General features: G+C 42.3%; 2 protein-coding genes across 12 annotated transcripts in view; both read right to left on the bottom strand.

Moving 5' to 3' along the window:
* The window catches only part of LOC129838086 (growth factor receptor-bound protein 10-like), a 93701-nt gene extending 88484 nt beyond the window's left edge, over positions 1 to 5217 (bottom strand). For 2 of the 3 annotated variants that reach the window (XM_055904794.1, XM_055904797.1), the window contains exon 1: positions 5020 to 5217. The gene's annotated coding sequence lies outside the window, so the exon portion shown is untranslated. Of the gene's footprint in view, positions 1 to 2120; positions 3877 to 5019 lie in introns of those variants that run through there. The other variant, XM_055904795.1, reaches the window with a different exon arrangement.
* Positions 5218 to 9178: 3961 nt separating this feature from the next.
* Positions 9179 to 17828, bottom strand: part of LOC129837899 (protein cordon-bleu-like) — a 63294-nt gene continuing 54644 nt past the window's right edge. For all 9 annotated transcript variants that reach the window (XM_055904404.1, XM_055904413.1, XM_055904411.1 and 6 more), the window contains 6 exons: positions 15568 to 15880; positions 14670 to 14791; positions 12539 to 14481; positions 12279 to 12398; positions 11419 to 11700; positions 9179 to 10896 (listed from right to left, as the gene is read on the bottom strand). In XM_055904404.1, coding sequence (XP_055760379.1) covers positions 10813 to 10896; positions 11419 to 11700; positions 12279 to 12398; positions 12539 to 14481; positions 14670 to 14791; positions 15568 to 15880 — 2864 coding nt within the window. In that variant the 3' untranslated portion in view covers positions 9179 to 10812. The remainder of the gene's footprint in view (positions 10897 to 11418; positions 11701 to 12278; positions 12399 to 12538; positions 14482 to 14669; positions 14792 to 15567; positions 15881 to 17828) is intronic.

Raw genomic sequence — 17828 nt, 5'->3', positions numbered from 1 at the left:
CCCGTGTTTTTGGACAGTTGTTTATGACACCCAGTAAGTCCGTGTTGGACATTTTGTTTGCCGGTTGGGCATTAAAGAATCACCGTATTGAAGCTCTGCTGTTCCTGCGTCTGATTTCACACCCCCCCGACACCCAGGTCGTTACAATGGTCTTTGTCATTTTCAACACAAACCCCCCTAGACAAACTTCATTTTACCAGAAACCCCCTATCCCTATGATAGTAGGGCCTTATAAATCTGGTGTATTTTGTGCCCGATTGCATTTAGTTTTTCCCCCAAATTCAAATTTCTCCATTTTGTTTTTCCAGGTTTCTTTTTTTCCAACAACAACAAAAAAGTTTTCACTCTCAAAATCACAACAAAATAGGATGTTCTAAGTCCACAACAACGCTAAATCCTTTACATTCGTGGGAATTGGTCTACATGGATATGGCTAAATTGAAATGATTGTTCCAGAAGAAATATAAAAACCATATGCATATCCATGGTAGCAATTGAAGGTGAACAGTTTGCAGATTGTGTAGAATTGCAGCAAACCATTGAGATCATGTATAGCTTGTTACTGTACAGCCACTGCGTTCAAATGTAGGTGTTCATCAGTGCCCAAATCTGCCATTTTCAACCTGTATACGGTACGAGTGTAAAGGGCTACATCACATCAGGAGACCACTTTGGAGGTCTGGGAAAAGTCTAAGAAATGTTGAATATTGGGTGTAGTTACCCTTTAATTCAAGCCAGAGACCATTGTTTGGTTAGCGGTGTTTCTGTGGCGCTCATGTGATTTGGATTTTGCAAAACAAATGGCAGCTTGATTGATGCTGGGGAAGCCTTTCCATATACCAGCAGACTATCATTAGCATTATTGCTAACAGGTACACAAAGTGTAGACTAGACAAATGAACGTATCGCACACACACACAGACAGGGGCATTCCTGTGCCATTTCAGAAAGTTGCAGGAAAGTACAAATCACTAACCATGTTCCCATCCAACCTTTTTATGCGAGTAGAGTGCATGTCGGATAAACAGACCTGATGGAAAAAGCCCATTTGTTGGTAAACTTTCCAAATGTTGACAAAGCAAAATACACTAGACAATGTGGGAACTTTTTGTGTCGGTAAAATGTATTATGCGAGAAATGGTGGTGGAAACGTCTTTATTGATATAATAACCATCATATCGAAGAAAACTTGGAGTCACGTTGTGTGGTTGTGTGGTCCTCCCACTATGACTGTGAAAGCATGCAGTTTATTAGGCTGATGAGCTTGATGCTTGGCTGCCGTTTGACAAATAAAAAAATGATATTTTGCCCTAAATGTCATTCTATAGGTAACCTACCTACCCCACTGTACCTGCCAGCTATTAGCTAGAGCACACATGCCAAGACCAGACTGGGCACATTCACTATATAACGCAATTCTTTGTGACAAAACCATCACTAGAGTTGAAAATGCAATGGAAACACATTGAACTTGTATTTTTTATCCGGTACATGGGAATTTAACTGCTAAATAAATATTCATGTGCACCGCGTCATCAGGCACAGCCTTTTATCCGCAACAAGTCAATTTGATGAAAACCCATCTCTGGTGGGAAAATGCGCATGTTGTATTTATTTTAGAATATTTGCATGAAAATCTGTCCCAATTGGATGGAAACCTTGCTACGTATGCATTTTGTTCATGTCTTATGATTAACTTGAGCAAATTAATGCATTTTCCAATAAGTTAAATACATATAGTTGATTTCCTATGAAGTTCAACAAAAAATGTATATTGTTGAATTACATTTTAATGTCTGGATTCTGTGATCCCATTCGCATTGTCCGCAACCCATATTTTATAGGGCCCTACATACTGTATGTTATAAATCATCGAAATCGATTTCTCCAAGTGCTCATCACTTATAGGTTTGGTGAAATATGAACTGATAATATGAGAAACGATGTACAGATAAAGCCAAATGTCCCATTAAACTCTGAGAAGAGAATACTAATGATGTCCAGGCACAGCGATAAAAGTCAAGAGCACAAAATGACTCTATTGTTCTGAAGTTTCACCGGGGAAGAATGTCACTCAAAACCCTTTTGTTTTCATGAATACATCTCACAAGCCCACTAACCCTGGTTTGTTTTACATTTTACAGCACAGATTCCAGCTCGTAGAGGCTGAGTGACATTTTCTGGAACATTGCCATCGTTCTGCACCGCACTCCCTGTTCTTCCTGCACACAAACAAACTAGCAGGGGTGTTCAGTTACCTGCTTTAGAAAATACAGCATTCCTGCTTCTCAGGTTTCAGACAGATTTGGACCAGCTCCAGACATTGAGAAATTGAATACACCGTGCTGTGGTTGGTTGGTTAGACAATCATTGCATCATTCTGCCTTCTGGGTAATCATGGGTGGATGATGGCAAGTATTTATAGAACCAGTAAGCTAAAATATATTAAGTTGCCCTTCTGTAAATCAATTACAGACTACTTTAGTAAGCAGAATGTAATTACTTAGCTATAACTGAGGTAGCTAGATAAAATAATGATTACATTTAAATGAAAGGTAAGTGACACAGACAAACTAAGGCTTCTCTAGCTGCCTGCAAAGCTTTTTCATCTTGTCCTGATGCTAAGTAATCTAATAAAGGCATAACTTTTATCATCCACAAGCCTTGGGGTTCTTCCTACGTATTTTATTGCTTTGTACAACCATTGACACCTATCTACAGAAGAGAAGTAGGCCTAGCCTATAATGTCCAGTTTTTTTCATGATTCAGCTACCTGTTTCCAAACAGCACCTACCGCCACATCCCACATCCCACAGACCAAAATTCTGTTTCAAATCAGTTACGCTAATTTATTAGACAGAATACAGGTGTGTCAAAATCAAAATGTGCTCATAACTGATGATAGAAATAACTTGGGCAATAATAGGACATAACCTAGTAATTGGTGTCATAGAAACTTAGGCCAAAACTCTGACTCTGCATCCCAGACTTCAGGAAAAAGCGCCATGACCAGCCATCAATAAGGGGGTATTGGCACTGAATAGCGAGTGTTATATGACTGCAAACTGGCGCAAGGCCGAATTGAATGCTAGGGCCTGGGTGAGAGAGATCACCACTATGACAGACAACATAATAATAATATAAAGTGTATGTGGAAGTACAATTTATATGTCTGCAAGGCCTCTTCAGATTGAAAGTTTGGACAGCTCTCAACAAGGGAATTTGTAATTTGAGTGAACTTGGCCTATCCCTTTCACTTTCCATCCCTGATAATAAACAAAACCAACAAGCTAATAGGCCTGCCTACATTCACTGAATGAACGGATGAATGGAATAGATTGGTAGAACAAATGAAATGCCAATAGGATATGATCCAACAAAGCCATTTGTTGGACCCTAACCCTCTTCCAGAGAAGAGACTTGAACCGCCATGGCCAGACAGGTTGCTTATGTAAAATATGTGAGATCAGCAGCTCTGAGCTAGCTGTCTATCTTCGGCCTCCTAAACTCATGCCCCATCATGTCAGTCGCTTACAGAGCATGGATTTGAAATTGTAGCAGAGGGTGTGAATTTAAAACTAGTTGGTGACACCTTATACTGGTAACAATTTCTATTAAGTTGCTGTTATACCAGTGTAGTGACGCTGTAATTACACAAGTAGTAAGAATTTTGTATTAACATGTTAAATAGTAGGCCTACATTAGTAATGGCATTTTAAAGTAATGCCATTAAAGTAATGCCATTAGAAATGGCATTTTATGCCATTATGATTAATCTATATATTTTTATGGTTCTAACCAACTACATTTCTTAGATGAGCTGTACAGTAGTACACTGCTGGGTAATTCTGATGAATCAGCATTAAGACAAACACATCTGTTGTACTTACTAATATATATAATTAGTAATATAATTACATCTACAGTATAACATTCGTTTTATTTTATAACATCCTTGCCAAAATCCATCCCTGATGTCCCATCCAGTTAGATTTGAAATACTTAGCCTCTGAATAAGCCTACTATAAGTGTACTGTATAGAAAGGGGTTGTATAAGCCAACCACAATCCAAGGTTCAGTACACGAGTAGCTAGCTGCCTGGAAAAACGCCTTTCACCCCACCCCCAAAGCAAATGAAGCCATGGGATAAAACTGACCGGACCGGTGAAAATGGTAGGGTCGATAGGTTACTGAGGGTAGGACAGGCAGGGAAATCACCAGGGGCTGCGACTGGTTGGTAGTTGGATAGTAAGCAGTTATGCAATATCTGTAAACAAGCCAGCACAGTAAACAGTCAGAAAGCCGAGACGACACGCAAAACCTTGTTTATATATTCAGGCCTATCAGAGGGGTATACTACAAAACAGGTTCAATGAGCCAGCTAACGCAATTGGCTAAATATATATATATATTTTTAAGATACGCTTTAAATTGGCATGGTCTAATTGACTCAGCAACCAAAAACACATTTCTTAATGAACCAGAAAACCAATAGTTAGTTTCGTTTTTATTAAAGTTAGCTGGATAACTTAATGATACCTCTCTGGATTGGTACTTTTAACTACCCAACTATAGTAGTTTAGTAAGCTTTAGTTGCCCCAATACAGGGGATCATGCTTCTTCCAACCTTGTCCCTATACGAACGCAGTTTATCTGCCTGCATGCAGTCCCGATAGCGCTGGGTAGACATGTGGCTATATTAAGCTCAGGTTATTTAGTAACTGTTACATTTGTGATTAACAATGTTAACCTGTTTTAAACAACAAATTACACTAAATTGCAAAACAAGTCCTAACAGCTATCCACATCCAAACCCTCCTCACACTTTCATGAAAGACAGAGCCGGCTCTGCCACGCTGCGTTCCAGTCTCACGGACATCAGTTTACATCCAGAGGCACTAGCCAGCTAGCTACACTAAACTTTGCTTGCTGTGCTCTAGAAAGTCAAGAAAGATGCATACAATTACACCATATTTCAAATAACACAAGACTCCATTGACCTTGGAATAATAGACTCACCTTATTGACAGGCCTCGTTAGAAAATCAAAGAAGAGCAATCAGACAGACTTGCACTTGGGATGGGAAGACACTTAACTTGAAAATAGTAGCTCGCGCAACAGCTTTGCTTTTCTTGCTCAAGACGCTCCAGTGGTCAACATTCCCGATGAGGACAAGCAGCTAGCAGTTTATTTCTCAGCTGACTCCTCAACACAAACGAAACAACTTCCCCCTCCCGGCTGACTCCGCCCACATCGCCTCATGTCTCTGGGTTCTAGAGGAATATTCAGTAGACTCATCAGAGAGAGAGAGAGAGAGAGAGAGAGAGAGAGAGAGAGAGAGAGAGAGAGAGAGAGAGAGAGAGAGAGAGAGAGAGAGAGAGCGAGAGAGACCTGCTGCTACCAGAAAAGGGTAACCAGCGAAGAACAAACACCACTGTAAATACTACCCATATTTATGTATTTTCCCTTTTTTTACTTTAACTTTTTTCATTTTGTCACAACACTATATGACATTTGAATTGTCTTTATTCTTTTGGCACTTCTGTGAGTGTAATGTTTACTGTTAATTTTGTATTGTTTATTTCACTTTTGTATATTATCTATTTCACTTGCTTTGGCAATATAGACATATGTTTCCCATGCCAATAAAGCCCCTTGAATTGAGAGAGATTTATTTGAGTTATTAAGGTCCCCATTAGCCGACGCCAATGTCAACAGCTAGTCTTACTGGGATACGACACATAACGAAAAATACTTTATAGATCAAATACTTTACAATTGACATACATTTCAAAACATGTGTGTGCAGGGGGAGGGGGAGAGAGACATGCCGAGAAGTCCTGTCTGCAGACATAGAACACAGCTGCAAAAATGTGGGTGCTAAGACGTAGAGCGGGGACCCTGGAAAGTTCACAGTATTGCTCAGGTTTAATTTCAGTTCCAGCCCTTTGGCCTAACCCTATTTCGGTCCATTGTGTCACTATTTATAGCTTTTCAAACTGTAAATCTATATGATACTTACATAGTGGTCCTGTATGGCTCAATTGGTAGAGTGTGGCGCTTGCACCACTAGGGTTGTGGGTTTGGTTCCACCACACATATGTAAAAATGTATGCACGCATAACTGTAGCCTCTTTGGATAAAAGCACCTGCTAAATGGCATATATTATTATTACATCAAGCTACTGTAAATCAGTGAGTCGGAAGTACGCGTACACCATACAATTACATATACAAATCATATGGAACTGTAGGATTTTGGGGTACACTACAAAATGTACAGTTGTTTTTCAATTTAATATTCTCCTATTGGCCCTGTTGCATAAATGTCAAATCAAGAGTTCAATGCTTTGGAATGACCTTTCCCTGCTCCTATGCAGTGTTTTGGTATTTCCCCCGCCAAGCACTGTGTTGCAATAGGCCTACGGGGGTTACATGTCCCGCACTAACCTTTATGGTGAGTATAATTTCCTTCATATAATTGTGCAAATGTAGCCATTGTGCTATTAATATGCCACAGTATGTGATTTATCAATCTGATTATTCTAGTAAGACATCTAAAATAAGATTTACTCCATGAACTCAAAAAATGGGAAATAATCAAAAGAGTCTGTAGTGCAAAAGGTTGTAAGTCTGGAACTTTCCTCAGCTGAGCCTGCCTAATGACGGGGTGGGGAAGACAGAGGACCCGTCCCGGACCTGCAGTATCTGGGTGAAAAGAACAACAGTGGTTCCATACTGTGCGACCCTGACAAACACGACCCAATATAAAAGGGCATTGTACACATACAACATCACACCTTGGATCAGATCTCCTCCCTGTAACATTATTCATGCATTAGGCCCATGTGAACATAACCTCTTTCACTTCGGCCAATCCTGGGAGCCAAGGCTGATGTGAACATGGTTGCATTTGCTCTTCCCAAGTTTTCCATTACAAGGATGTTCAGGCATTTCGCTGCAATTTTGATACCTGATGAAAACTGTGTACGTGATAAATAAAATGTGATATTGCAGGAATCTTATTTGCAAAAGTAACACATGGAAATGGTGTTAAGACAAAGTATTGATAGCTATCATCCTTCTCAACAATGAATGCTGTGAGTTAACCACTACCTTCTTCTATGCTGTGTCATGAGCTGCCAGTAAGTCTTGATTTAGAAAGAGATTTGTTTTTCTGCATTAACGGTTGTGGCAGCGGTTGGCTTGGAACCAACCAAACACTCTGTCTTGCTGCAGTTAGTTTCGTAAGACAGAATGGCCACAAATGAGCAGGAATTCTGACCGAGAGGGCCTGTGGGTCAGCAAGTATTTACAGACCTACAGTGTGGATGATTACACTCTCTGGCAGCTTTGAAAAAATGACACCCTATTCCCTTTACAGAGCACTACTTTTAACCAGGGCCCATAGGGTAGTAGTTTACTATACAGGGAATAGGGTGCCATTTGGGAAACATACTTTCTCTCTCTGTAGATGGTGAAATCTGGATCACATGGCAGACAACAAACACAGAAACCCAATCCCCAGATCACCTACTTTTTGTGGGCTTGTCCGGCCTTTGACAGGTCAGGCAAAGCATAGCAGGGAGCCTGTGAAGCTGAAGCGAGGGGACATTGTGGTCCCATTGCCGATCTCAGTTCTCTCAATAACCCCTTCCCCTTGGCCCTAACTGTGTAGATCTGTAAGATAGAATCAATATAGTGTAATAAACCACCACTACCCTGATTATACCTATCCAGACTGTTCAGATCTGCAAACGTTGAAAGGTTAGTGCCCAAGAAGAATAAGAGCACCACATTGAAGTTGCCCAATAACACCCGTTGGGGTGGTGTCGTCATCATGTTTGACAGTCTCCTGGAGGGGAAAGAGTCTCTCCAAGAAATGGCCATATCACAGTCTGCCGATATGGACAGCCCCATCAAGAGGATCCTCCTCGATGATGTATTTTGGGAGACAGTGGTAAGCAGCCTGAAACTCCTAAAACCTATAGCAGTTGCCATTGCACGGATTGAGGGAGACAATGCCATCCTGTCTGAAGTTCTCTGCTTGCAGATGTAAGAGAAGAAATCTGTACTGCCCTGCCCACTTCACTGTTGCTTCAAGCAGAGGAAACTGCAGTTCTGAAATACATCAAAAGCGTGAAGACTTCTGCCTGAAGCCCATACACGCCACAGTGTACATGTTGGACTCCAAGTATGCTGGCAAGAGCATCCTGTCTGGTGCAGAGATCAACAAGGCCTATGGTGTCATCACTACCATGTTTCGCCACCTTGGCCTGGTTGAGGGCAAGGTTCTTGGCAGTCTGGCGAAGTACACTTCCAAGCAAGGACTTTGGGATGGAGATGCAATATGGCAGTCGTGCCAACATATCTCATCAGCCATCTGGTGGAAGGGACTTTGTGGATCTGAGGCTCTTTCCCCTGTTGCCTCCATCATCCTCCAAATCCCACCAACATTAGCCGCCTCAGAGAGCAACTGGTCCTTGTTTGGGAACACACACACCAAGGCACACAACAGGCTGACCAACAAGGTTTGAAAATTTGGTGGCCATCCAGGCAAATGTGAGGCTTTTTGAGCCTGACAACGAGCCATCCTCAACAAGGTTGGAAAGTGACAGTGAAGATGAGACCTCAGAGTCTGATGTTCAAGAGGTGGACATTGAGGAGGTCCAGGGAGAAGACATGGAAGCTTGAGAGGAAGACAACCAAAGCTTTAGTTTCTAAATGAATGTTGAAAACGTTTTGGGGAGATGCGATGGATCATTGGGGATCATTCAATATTCCCTTTTGTTGTTCAGTGAAATCATCCCATGTGAAGAGACAACTGATTTAATTAAAGTTCAAATTAGTAACTAAATAGTTTTTTACATTTCTTTTGGAAGGATTTAATTATTTGCAATTATGTATACTTATGAAAAGATTTATGTTTCTGTCTCCATATGATATGGTAAATATATAATACTATTAATTTGCATATATTTCTGTTAATTCCAATATATTCCCGTTAATTCCCACGGAAAATTTCCACCTCTGAATATTCCCCAAAATGTGCAACCCCAATCCTCGTTAGGTTTAGGGTTACTGCAAGTAGTTACACTGTACTTACATTATAGCTACAGTGTAATTTAAAGAGCACCTTCAGACAGTATTCATGATCAATGTACAGAAGAAAAAACTGTTGCATGATTACAAAATAATTTATTGAAAAAAAATAAAAAATTGCAGATCAAATAAAATATGAAATCCTTCCAAAAACATAAAAAAGCAACAGCTTATAAAACTCAATTTTATTGGATTCATATTATTCTGTTTATTTCCAATTTCAACAGTTTATTACTGTAATAATTGATCTGTAGTTTACAAAATATACAACTTTCTAGCTTCAAACTCAACTCGGAACATCGAAGACAGTTCCTTTGTTTTTTTCCCCATTGTTCCTCTCTAATCAGTGACTGATTTAGACCTGGGACACCAGGTGGGTGCAATTCATTATCAGGTAACACAGAAAACCAGCAGGCTCCAGACCTCGTAAGGTAAGAGTTGAATACCCCTGATCTAGAACATAAGTAAACATCTAAACTGAATTTTAAGGAACTGGACAACTTATGAATCCATCTTTTGACAGACCAGTCTAGAATCTTGTGGTCCCTATTTACATGCTTTATACTGGGTGGCCCTTTAAGTCTATCATTCAGTCATTCTGATCAATATTGATAGTACTTCATTTATAAAATATATTATATTCACTTTTTCAACTACAATAGTAATGCCAAAAATGTCTAGAGAGACACAAGCTCATGTACAGTACTGCACATCAGATCTACTGTTGAATACAACAACAAAAAGCTGTGCATTGGAGCCCCATGCAAACAACATAGAACACTTTGTGATTAAATAAACAATAAAATCATAGCAAATAGTAATCAAACTGTTTTTCTGAAAATGGAGTAACAGCCCATACCTCTTGTTCGTTACTCATATATCTATTGATTAGTAAACAATTTTACTAAGTCATGGTGATATTATTCACCAATAGTTACACAAACAGAAATGCTTCAAAAATGATTTTGTAATGTCAAGAAAGGATGTGTTAGTAATCTTTTCTCTGAAGATAAAATAAATATATTAAGAGGCATTATAAATCAAAGAATAAAAACATGCAAAGGTTGAACAGCAGCATAGACGAGATCTAAAAACCTAGAGCGTTGCAAAATAAATTAGAATTTTTTTCCAAATGGTATCCTATTCCCTATATAGTGCACTACTTTTGTCCAGGGCCCATTCGGCTTTGGTCAAAAGTAGTGTACTATTTAGGGAATAGCGTGCCATTTGGGATACATTCCTAATCACCACCTGGAGAGGAGAGTCCCTTGGAGCCAAATTGTGTCATGCTTGGCCGGTGTTACTCATTGCACTATATCAAGGAGTCTGATCCACTGCATCCTACGACATGGAATATATAATATGTAATAATCAAAAATAACACTGACAGTAAGACAGCATGAGGCATCAATTCCATGTGGACTAGTATTAAAAAGTTTAAAAAACTAAAACTAAAATAATTTCCTAAGATTATTATTATCAGCAAGAGCAGCTAATAAATATTCAAAAGCAACAAAAATTATTGGCACATGCTTTTGTAAAGTGATTAATCTTTCCAATTATTGCAACTATTAAAGTACAAATAACTGGATACATATACATAAGGACAGTGATAAATCAAGCTGAAAGATAACATATATTATTTGGCTGCCTATGACAATTCTAATCAGACGGTTTGCAAGATGTTCTGGAATCATTCTGGAAGATTCTTTATTGTTCTTGTGAGAGGGATGATGCTGCTTGTATAGTACCAAGTCTACCGTTCACTTGAACTGTTTTTGTGGGGGCATTGACCTGAATAAAATAGATGAAACATGAAAACCAGTGTTATTTTTGTACCAATTAAATAATGCCTGACATTGAGTTAAAGTTAAGAGTTCAGATCATGCAAGAAGTAGACTATTTTGTGAAGAATGGAAGTGTTTTTATTGTATTTCTCTCATTGATTAATCTAACGGAACAATACATTGCTCAAGCTGCACAGCCCCACAGACTGTGGAACTACGTGATGGAATCTTGGTCTCCAGCTAGCACAGAATGTTTCCCAGGAGTTCTTTGTTCCGTCACAGACATGTTGCAACAAAAACAAGGTAATACTAGGTGAGAAATGGTGGGTAGTCGCCTGCCTGGTGAGTTCCCATATGAGTGCATGCACAAAAGGTCATTTATGATCACCTCCATTTGCTCTATCTGAAAACATGGAATTGACAACCTGTAACTTGATGACAAAACTCGCTCCCAATAACTGTCTCCCTCTTTTGTGGTGTTGCTATTGTATTGTTAGTGTGGTTGCCTGCAGTACAGAAGATACTCTACCTTCTTCAGGCGATCAGCTGCAGAGCCAGATCGGATGGCCTCAAGCATTGCATCCCGGGCCAGAGCGGGATTCCCCCCAGCCCCCAGGGGCACCCCCATCATAGTGGGCTTGGGCTGAGTGGAGGGAGGGCCAGGAGGAGGAGGAGGAGGGAGCATAGAGGGGGGTGGAGGAGGCACAAATGGAGGAGGGGGAGGCACGGCAGAGAAGGCATCACACAGAGTTCTGTTCTCCTCCTCAGTCTTCCTGAACTTGTCAAGCTCCTCTGCAGCCTGGGATATGGTCTGTGGAGCGTAGAGAAGGGAACAATGGTAGTCCAGATACATAGACCCACTTGACGGCTGCTTTCACATGCACGCACGCACACACACAACTTCCCTCTTATACCTTGTTAACCCCAGTGGTTTACTAGGTAGCAAAACAAAGGTTAAAAGGCATTTCAAACAGCTTTGCAACTCTAAGTTAAGCTGTCACTAGCCTGGATCTACTTTAGCTCCTCCAACTAAATTTAACAGGTAGCTAAGGAATAGAATCAAGAACTCCCATCAAACATTCCATTCTTTTTTTATCAAACCTAAATTCCACGTTATTGCCCTGAGAACCTAATTTAGTAATGCACATTTCTGAGATTCCTACTGGTGAGCTGGGCAGGAACATTCTAGAGCTCACCACATCGGGCCTCCCTCACAACTACACATTTCCTCCTCTCATTTCACCATGGTCCTTACATGAAAACAAACCACATCACATTCAAGGGGATCGCAAATAGACTCATATATAATAAACATAGTGCTGCTTGTTCTCCTGAAATGAGCTATTCACTGACATGCAAAACCCCGTCTGACTCTTGGCTATAGCTTACCTTCTTTAGCCCTGCAGAGTTACTTTGGCCTCTAATGGCTGCCAGTAGGGCACATCGCTCATTCTCTTCCTCAACAAAGAACGATTTCTTCAAAGTGCTGCTTGCACTTGAGTCCGATATCTAGTCCGACAGGGAAAATCAGGTAAATTAGAAACCAAACCCCTACATTACACCCATTATAAGTAGCTGTAGACTTCCACTTAACAAAAAAAAAAAAAAGTGATCTTTGTGAAGTTAGCATGACGGTCTCTCCATCTCACCTTTCTAAGCCTCTCCTTCCCATCCCCACACTGGATGGCCGACATCAGAGTGGTGTGTAGCGACGTGTCCATCTGGACCGACTTCATGATCACAGGTTTGAACTTCTTCACTGGCCCAAACAGACTGACCTGCTGGGGCTCTGGGAGGTTGTTGCTGGCAGCAGCTGCAGCCGATCGCGGTGGTTCAGGCTTCTTTGCCAGGGCTGGATGACCTTTGGGACCTACTGTCTCTGATCTGCTCTGTGCAGGTGGTGGACCCTGCGAGGGCCTGGAGACGGCAGGTACCTGTTTAGTGGGGGATTGTGGTGCTGGTGGTGGGGGTGTCATCGGTGTCTGCTGTCTGGGACTGGGACTGTTGGACCCATGCTGCTTAGTGTTATTGGCCACTGTATCAGAGTCCAGTGACTTGGAGCTCCCTCCTCCACCTCGCAGGCTAGAACTGCTCCTATAACCACTCCGGTCCACTCCTTGCGTCGACTCACCAGAGACTACCTGTTTCTCTGCTGAGAGGTAGTCAGGGTAACATTTAGCACTGGCGTGATAGGATCCAGACCCAGAGCTGCTCTCCTTCTTCACTGGTACATTAGTAGATGTACCAGAGGACCGCTGTGGATTTACATGAAAGGATCGACCCTCTTTCTGATAGCCGTAACTGCCAGGTGGCTTTCTCACGGCGACAGACAACTCTGCTGTTACTTCTTGGATGTTGTCAGCTTTGGCCATGGTGGGGTTCACAACGTATTTAGCAATGGCAGAAGCTACGTACTGACTGGATGTTCTCCTGGACGGCTTGAGGAAAGAAAGGTTTCTCTTCTGATCTTGGAGAATACCAGTGTTCAATTTCATAGGCTGCTGTTGCTGCACAGGCGTCTCTGAAACTGGAACTGGGGCCTTGCCCTCTGCTTCCTGTGAGACGTCCTTTGTTACCTCAACAACATCTTTGCATGTTTCCTTAGGTGTTATCTTGGCTACAGGTTCACAGGCCTTAGGTGTTGCCTTGGCTGCAGGTGGGTCAGAGGCTACAACCCGTGGGGTGGTTTTAGGGACCTCAGGCTCTGGGCTCTGGGTCTTTGTGAAAGGGACAGGTCCTCTACTAGTGGGGACCGAAGGTGCAGAAGTGTCCTGCTTCTCCGTGGAGCTCCAGAAGGCTTTGGCTTTCCCCAGGAGTGGTGAGACGGAGTCATCTTTGTTGATCCCAGACTCAGAGGAACCGCCAAACTTGTTTCGGGCGATGGGCACTTTGACCATGTTACCCTGATCGTCAATTCTAATAGCACCTGGTGTCAGAGTGGCCGTGGCCTCTGCTGGCTTCTGAGGCTGGGTTGCAACTAATGGCTTAGGAGGGACGATGGTGAATGTCTTCATACCGAATCGAGAGACTGGGCTACAGGTGATTTTAATTTGTGACTGGGAGGCAGTGTGGCCTCTATAGGTAGGAACCTCTTCCTCAGGGGACTTGGAATGGCTCTCCAGGACAGTGAGAGAGCTGTTGACAGGTGAGGCTTTCCTCTCAGCTCCCTCAGTGGACTCCCGTCTTTGAACTTCCACTTTAGTCTTAGAGACCACTGCTGTACGGTCTTTCCCCGTGGTGCCATTGACAAGCTTCTTCCCTGGTGATTTGAGGCGCTGCGCAGGCTGTGGTTGAGCAGAGCTGACTTTGCTGGAGCCGTCAGACATACAGGCATTGTTGTTTTTGTTCTGTATGCCACCAACACTTGAATGATGATGGCTGTGGTTCAGGTCTTTATTGTCTGTTGTTTGAGAGCTACTCATTAGTGTGGCTTGGTGATCCGTCATGCTCGGTGTCTCGTAGTCCTCCAGGACTTCATCTATGGCTGTGACTGGGACCTCCATATCCACCACAGACACTGGGATATCATTGCTCTCAGTGGACATCACGTAGGGGTGCTCTTGCACTGAAACCGCTTCTATGTGACTTATATCTAGTGGACATGGACAAATTAAAATACATGTGTTAGCCGGCCTGCTTACGGACTATACAACAAATATTAATTTTGGTCCTGTGCATCCATTGTGGTTTCCAGGATGTCTCCAGGTTGTAAATCATGTGCATTTGATGGACAATAAAACATGTCCACACACATGAATTTGTGTTCTACTAAAAGCTCACTTGCTAGATCAGCATCCAGATCAGCCAGAGTCTGGTTGAGCTGAGCGGTGAGCTCTGGGTCCTCTTCATAGATGTCGTTTGTTTTGCCTGCTTTGTCGTTGTGGCTGATATCACTGCTGTGTCTAAGGGAGGAGGGGGTAATACAAGTTAGGTTTTGAACTGTTTTGCAGGTAGCATAAAAGGAGAACTCAAGTTAACTCAAAAATGTGAAAGTTACATTTAGATGATGGTGGAGTCTGCTGCCCTTGAAATATTTATTCATAGTACTTGTGTTTTCAAGTTTATATTTCTTTCACACTTAGTTCAAGGTGTCCACTGAGCATTCCTCTGTTTCATTCATGTGTTTATTTTCTAAACTAAAACGGCATGGGGTTATATCCCTGCTCTTCTTGGCCAAGCCAAAGAGAACTTTCCTCCTGCAGACTAGGTAGAGCCTATTTTCCTGAGAAAACCCCCAGAGCCCTCACTTTAGAGCCCAGCAGATTTAAGTGACGCTGCAGGCTTTGGAAGGTAGCCCCTTAGCTTCAACACAGTGACTCAGTCAGGAAGCACTGTTGGCACAGTAAAACAGGCCTTTAAAAACAAGCCGGTGCAGAGACGTGCGATACGTGAGATAGCTGACTAAATAGTGAGAGACGTGAGGCAGAACTGAGAACGAGGAGGGAGTTAGTAAATCATAGGGAGGATCTGACTCGTTGGTTGACTGGGCCATCTAAGACTAGGTACCCTTCCAATGAGAAAAGCAGCTTTAGCTAGGGTCTACAACTAGTAGTAGTAAGTGCATAAGGGTAGGATAACTAAGAATGAATAATTGAAAAGCAGTGCTAAGTGTGCACCCTGAACATTGCTATGATAATGCAGTGAGCAGAGCAGATCAGTGGTAGCACAGCTACAGTACCTGTGTCTGGAGCCCCACGTGGCACAGCCCTCGTCACTATCACTAGAACAGTCCTTGGTGAGGGGATGGATCATGGGGTGAGAGGAGCCAGAAGAGCCCAGGGAGAGGCTCCCGTCAGGGGAGGTAGGGTGAGTGGTGTCAGAGACCGAGGGGGAGCTGACCAGGCCAGAGTCCTCAGCCATGCCCTCGGAGGCTGCATAGCCCTGGTCCTGGAAGCTGCCACTGCCACTGCTGCCCATGGATAAAGTCTCCTCCACCTCTATGTCTGGGGTCTGGGGTCCTGCCACAGAGAGCCGCCAAGAGTGCAGCCAAGCTGGGGTCCGGGTAGAAGTGGTAGACATGTTCATCACCAACAACAATCATCAGTATTATCAACTGACAGAAGAAAGCTGTATAATGAATCAAAATAAGCTAATCTAGTTGCAATGTTATCTGTGGTCTATTGAGAAGAACAGTTCACAGCAACAGCATGAGAAAGGAGGGAAGCAGAGAGGGGGGAGAGTGAGAGAAATGTTATTATACAATGTTAGCTAGACATACATTCTGAGAGACACACACACTTGTGGCTCAATGAAACCTCTACGCTGATGGGCAGGCTTAAACATACCTTATGATCCTGTACTCAGTATTTGTCATGAACGATATTGACATGTTGCATCATATACTGTAGTCCTATGGTCTCCCACTTGGCTTTGGAGCAAAACATTTAGATTGTATAACGTCTCACTTATCATCAAGCCAAAAGCAGGAGCATTAATGTATGTTCCATTTATTAGGTTTACAGTATTATCCAGCCAGCATGCAGAGCACATCACTGAGAAGTCGTTAGAGAGATGATTTAAAGCCACCTAACCCCTGAGTGACCTTGGCTCCAGTGTGTGTGTGTGTGTGTGTGTGTGTGTGTGTGTGTGTGTGTGTGTGTGTGTGTGTGTGTGTGTGTGTGTGTGTGTGTGTGTGTGTGTGTGTCTATGTGTGTGTCTGTGCGTGTGTCTGTGCGTGTGTCTGTGCGTGTGTCTGTGCTTGTGTCTGTGCTTGTGTCTGTGCTTGTGTCTGTGCTTGTGTCTGTGCGTGTGTCTGTGCGTGTGTCTGTGTGTGTGTCTGTGTGTGTGTCTGTGTGTGTGTCTGTGTGTGTGTGTGCTGGGCCTGTCAACTCCAGGCAGAGCTGTAATGGTGAAGAGAGCCTGTTCCTGGAGATCCAGTGACTCACAGAGTGGCCCTACCAACCCTTTCCCAGCACTGGCTTAGTCATGCCAGCTGCGACCACAGCCAGCACACACACTCTCCCTAATCACCAGACACACACTGACTTTACCCAAAACAGCCAAAAACACTCTCGCACAAAACCTCAAGCACATGCACAGTATATCCCTATCCAAAACAAAATCTGACACAAACATGAACTCATGCTTGCTCCCATCACATAAACCCAAACCATGCACAAACCAAGTCAAGACTCTCTGGCAGTAACTCTCTGTGCCAGTAACACTCTCTCACCCACATCCAGTCATAGACATCTATCATCTCTCTATCCACAACATACTGAAACACACTAAGCCCCATTACCAGCACACACAGAACAAAATCCCAATCACAAATGATTTCCTCATGGCCTCAATAAACAAGTGGTCTTTAAAGTCTTTAATGTTAAATGAAATGATAAAATATTAATGTTTTCATGCTTGTCCATTTCAAGGAAATCCTTTATGTCAATGACCTGTCATGCTAATTTTGCACTTGTGATGATAAACATGTTTTTAAAGTGCTTTTTTATACAATATAACACAATTAAAAACCCATATGAATGCTGATATTAACAAAGGCACGTAAAGGAGGGCTGAATATCTGGATAGGCCAATACAGAAGAGTTATTTATTTCACTCACACATCCAACTTAAAAGCTAAAAACATGTAAACAAGAGTGTCTTCTATATAGCTATCATAACTTCTCACCACTGATATGTTGTCGCAGGGAAGATGCTTCTCACAAACCCACTAATACTAACCAATGTCCCAGGAGTTCATCTCAAAAAAATGATGAACCCTCCACATAAAAAGGGTCATTGATTTATTGGTCACTCCTTAATGGAGACAACCAATCAGCATGCAGAGAAACAACAGCCTGGTTTCTAGATACTAACCATTACAAACACTAAGCAATAATATAGAAACCTATACCACCACCATCAAATCATTGATTTGGAGATATCGTATGACTTTCCTTATACCCTCATTTCAAAATGTCTCCATCAATCACTCCACAC

This window comes from Salvelinus fontinalis, chromosome 38, assembly GCF_029448725.1.
Source record: "Salvelinus fontinalis isolate EN_2023a chromosome 38, ASM2944872v1, whole genome shotgun sequence".
NCBI lineage: Eukaryota > Metazoa > Chordata > Actinopteri > Salmoniformes > Salmonidae > Salvelinus > Salvelinus fontinalis.
Note: the sequence above shows the minus strand (reverse complement) of the source record. Positions and strands in the feature narration are given on the sequence as shown.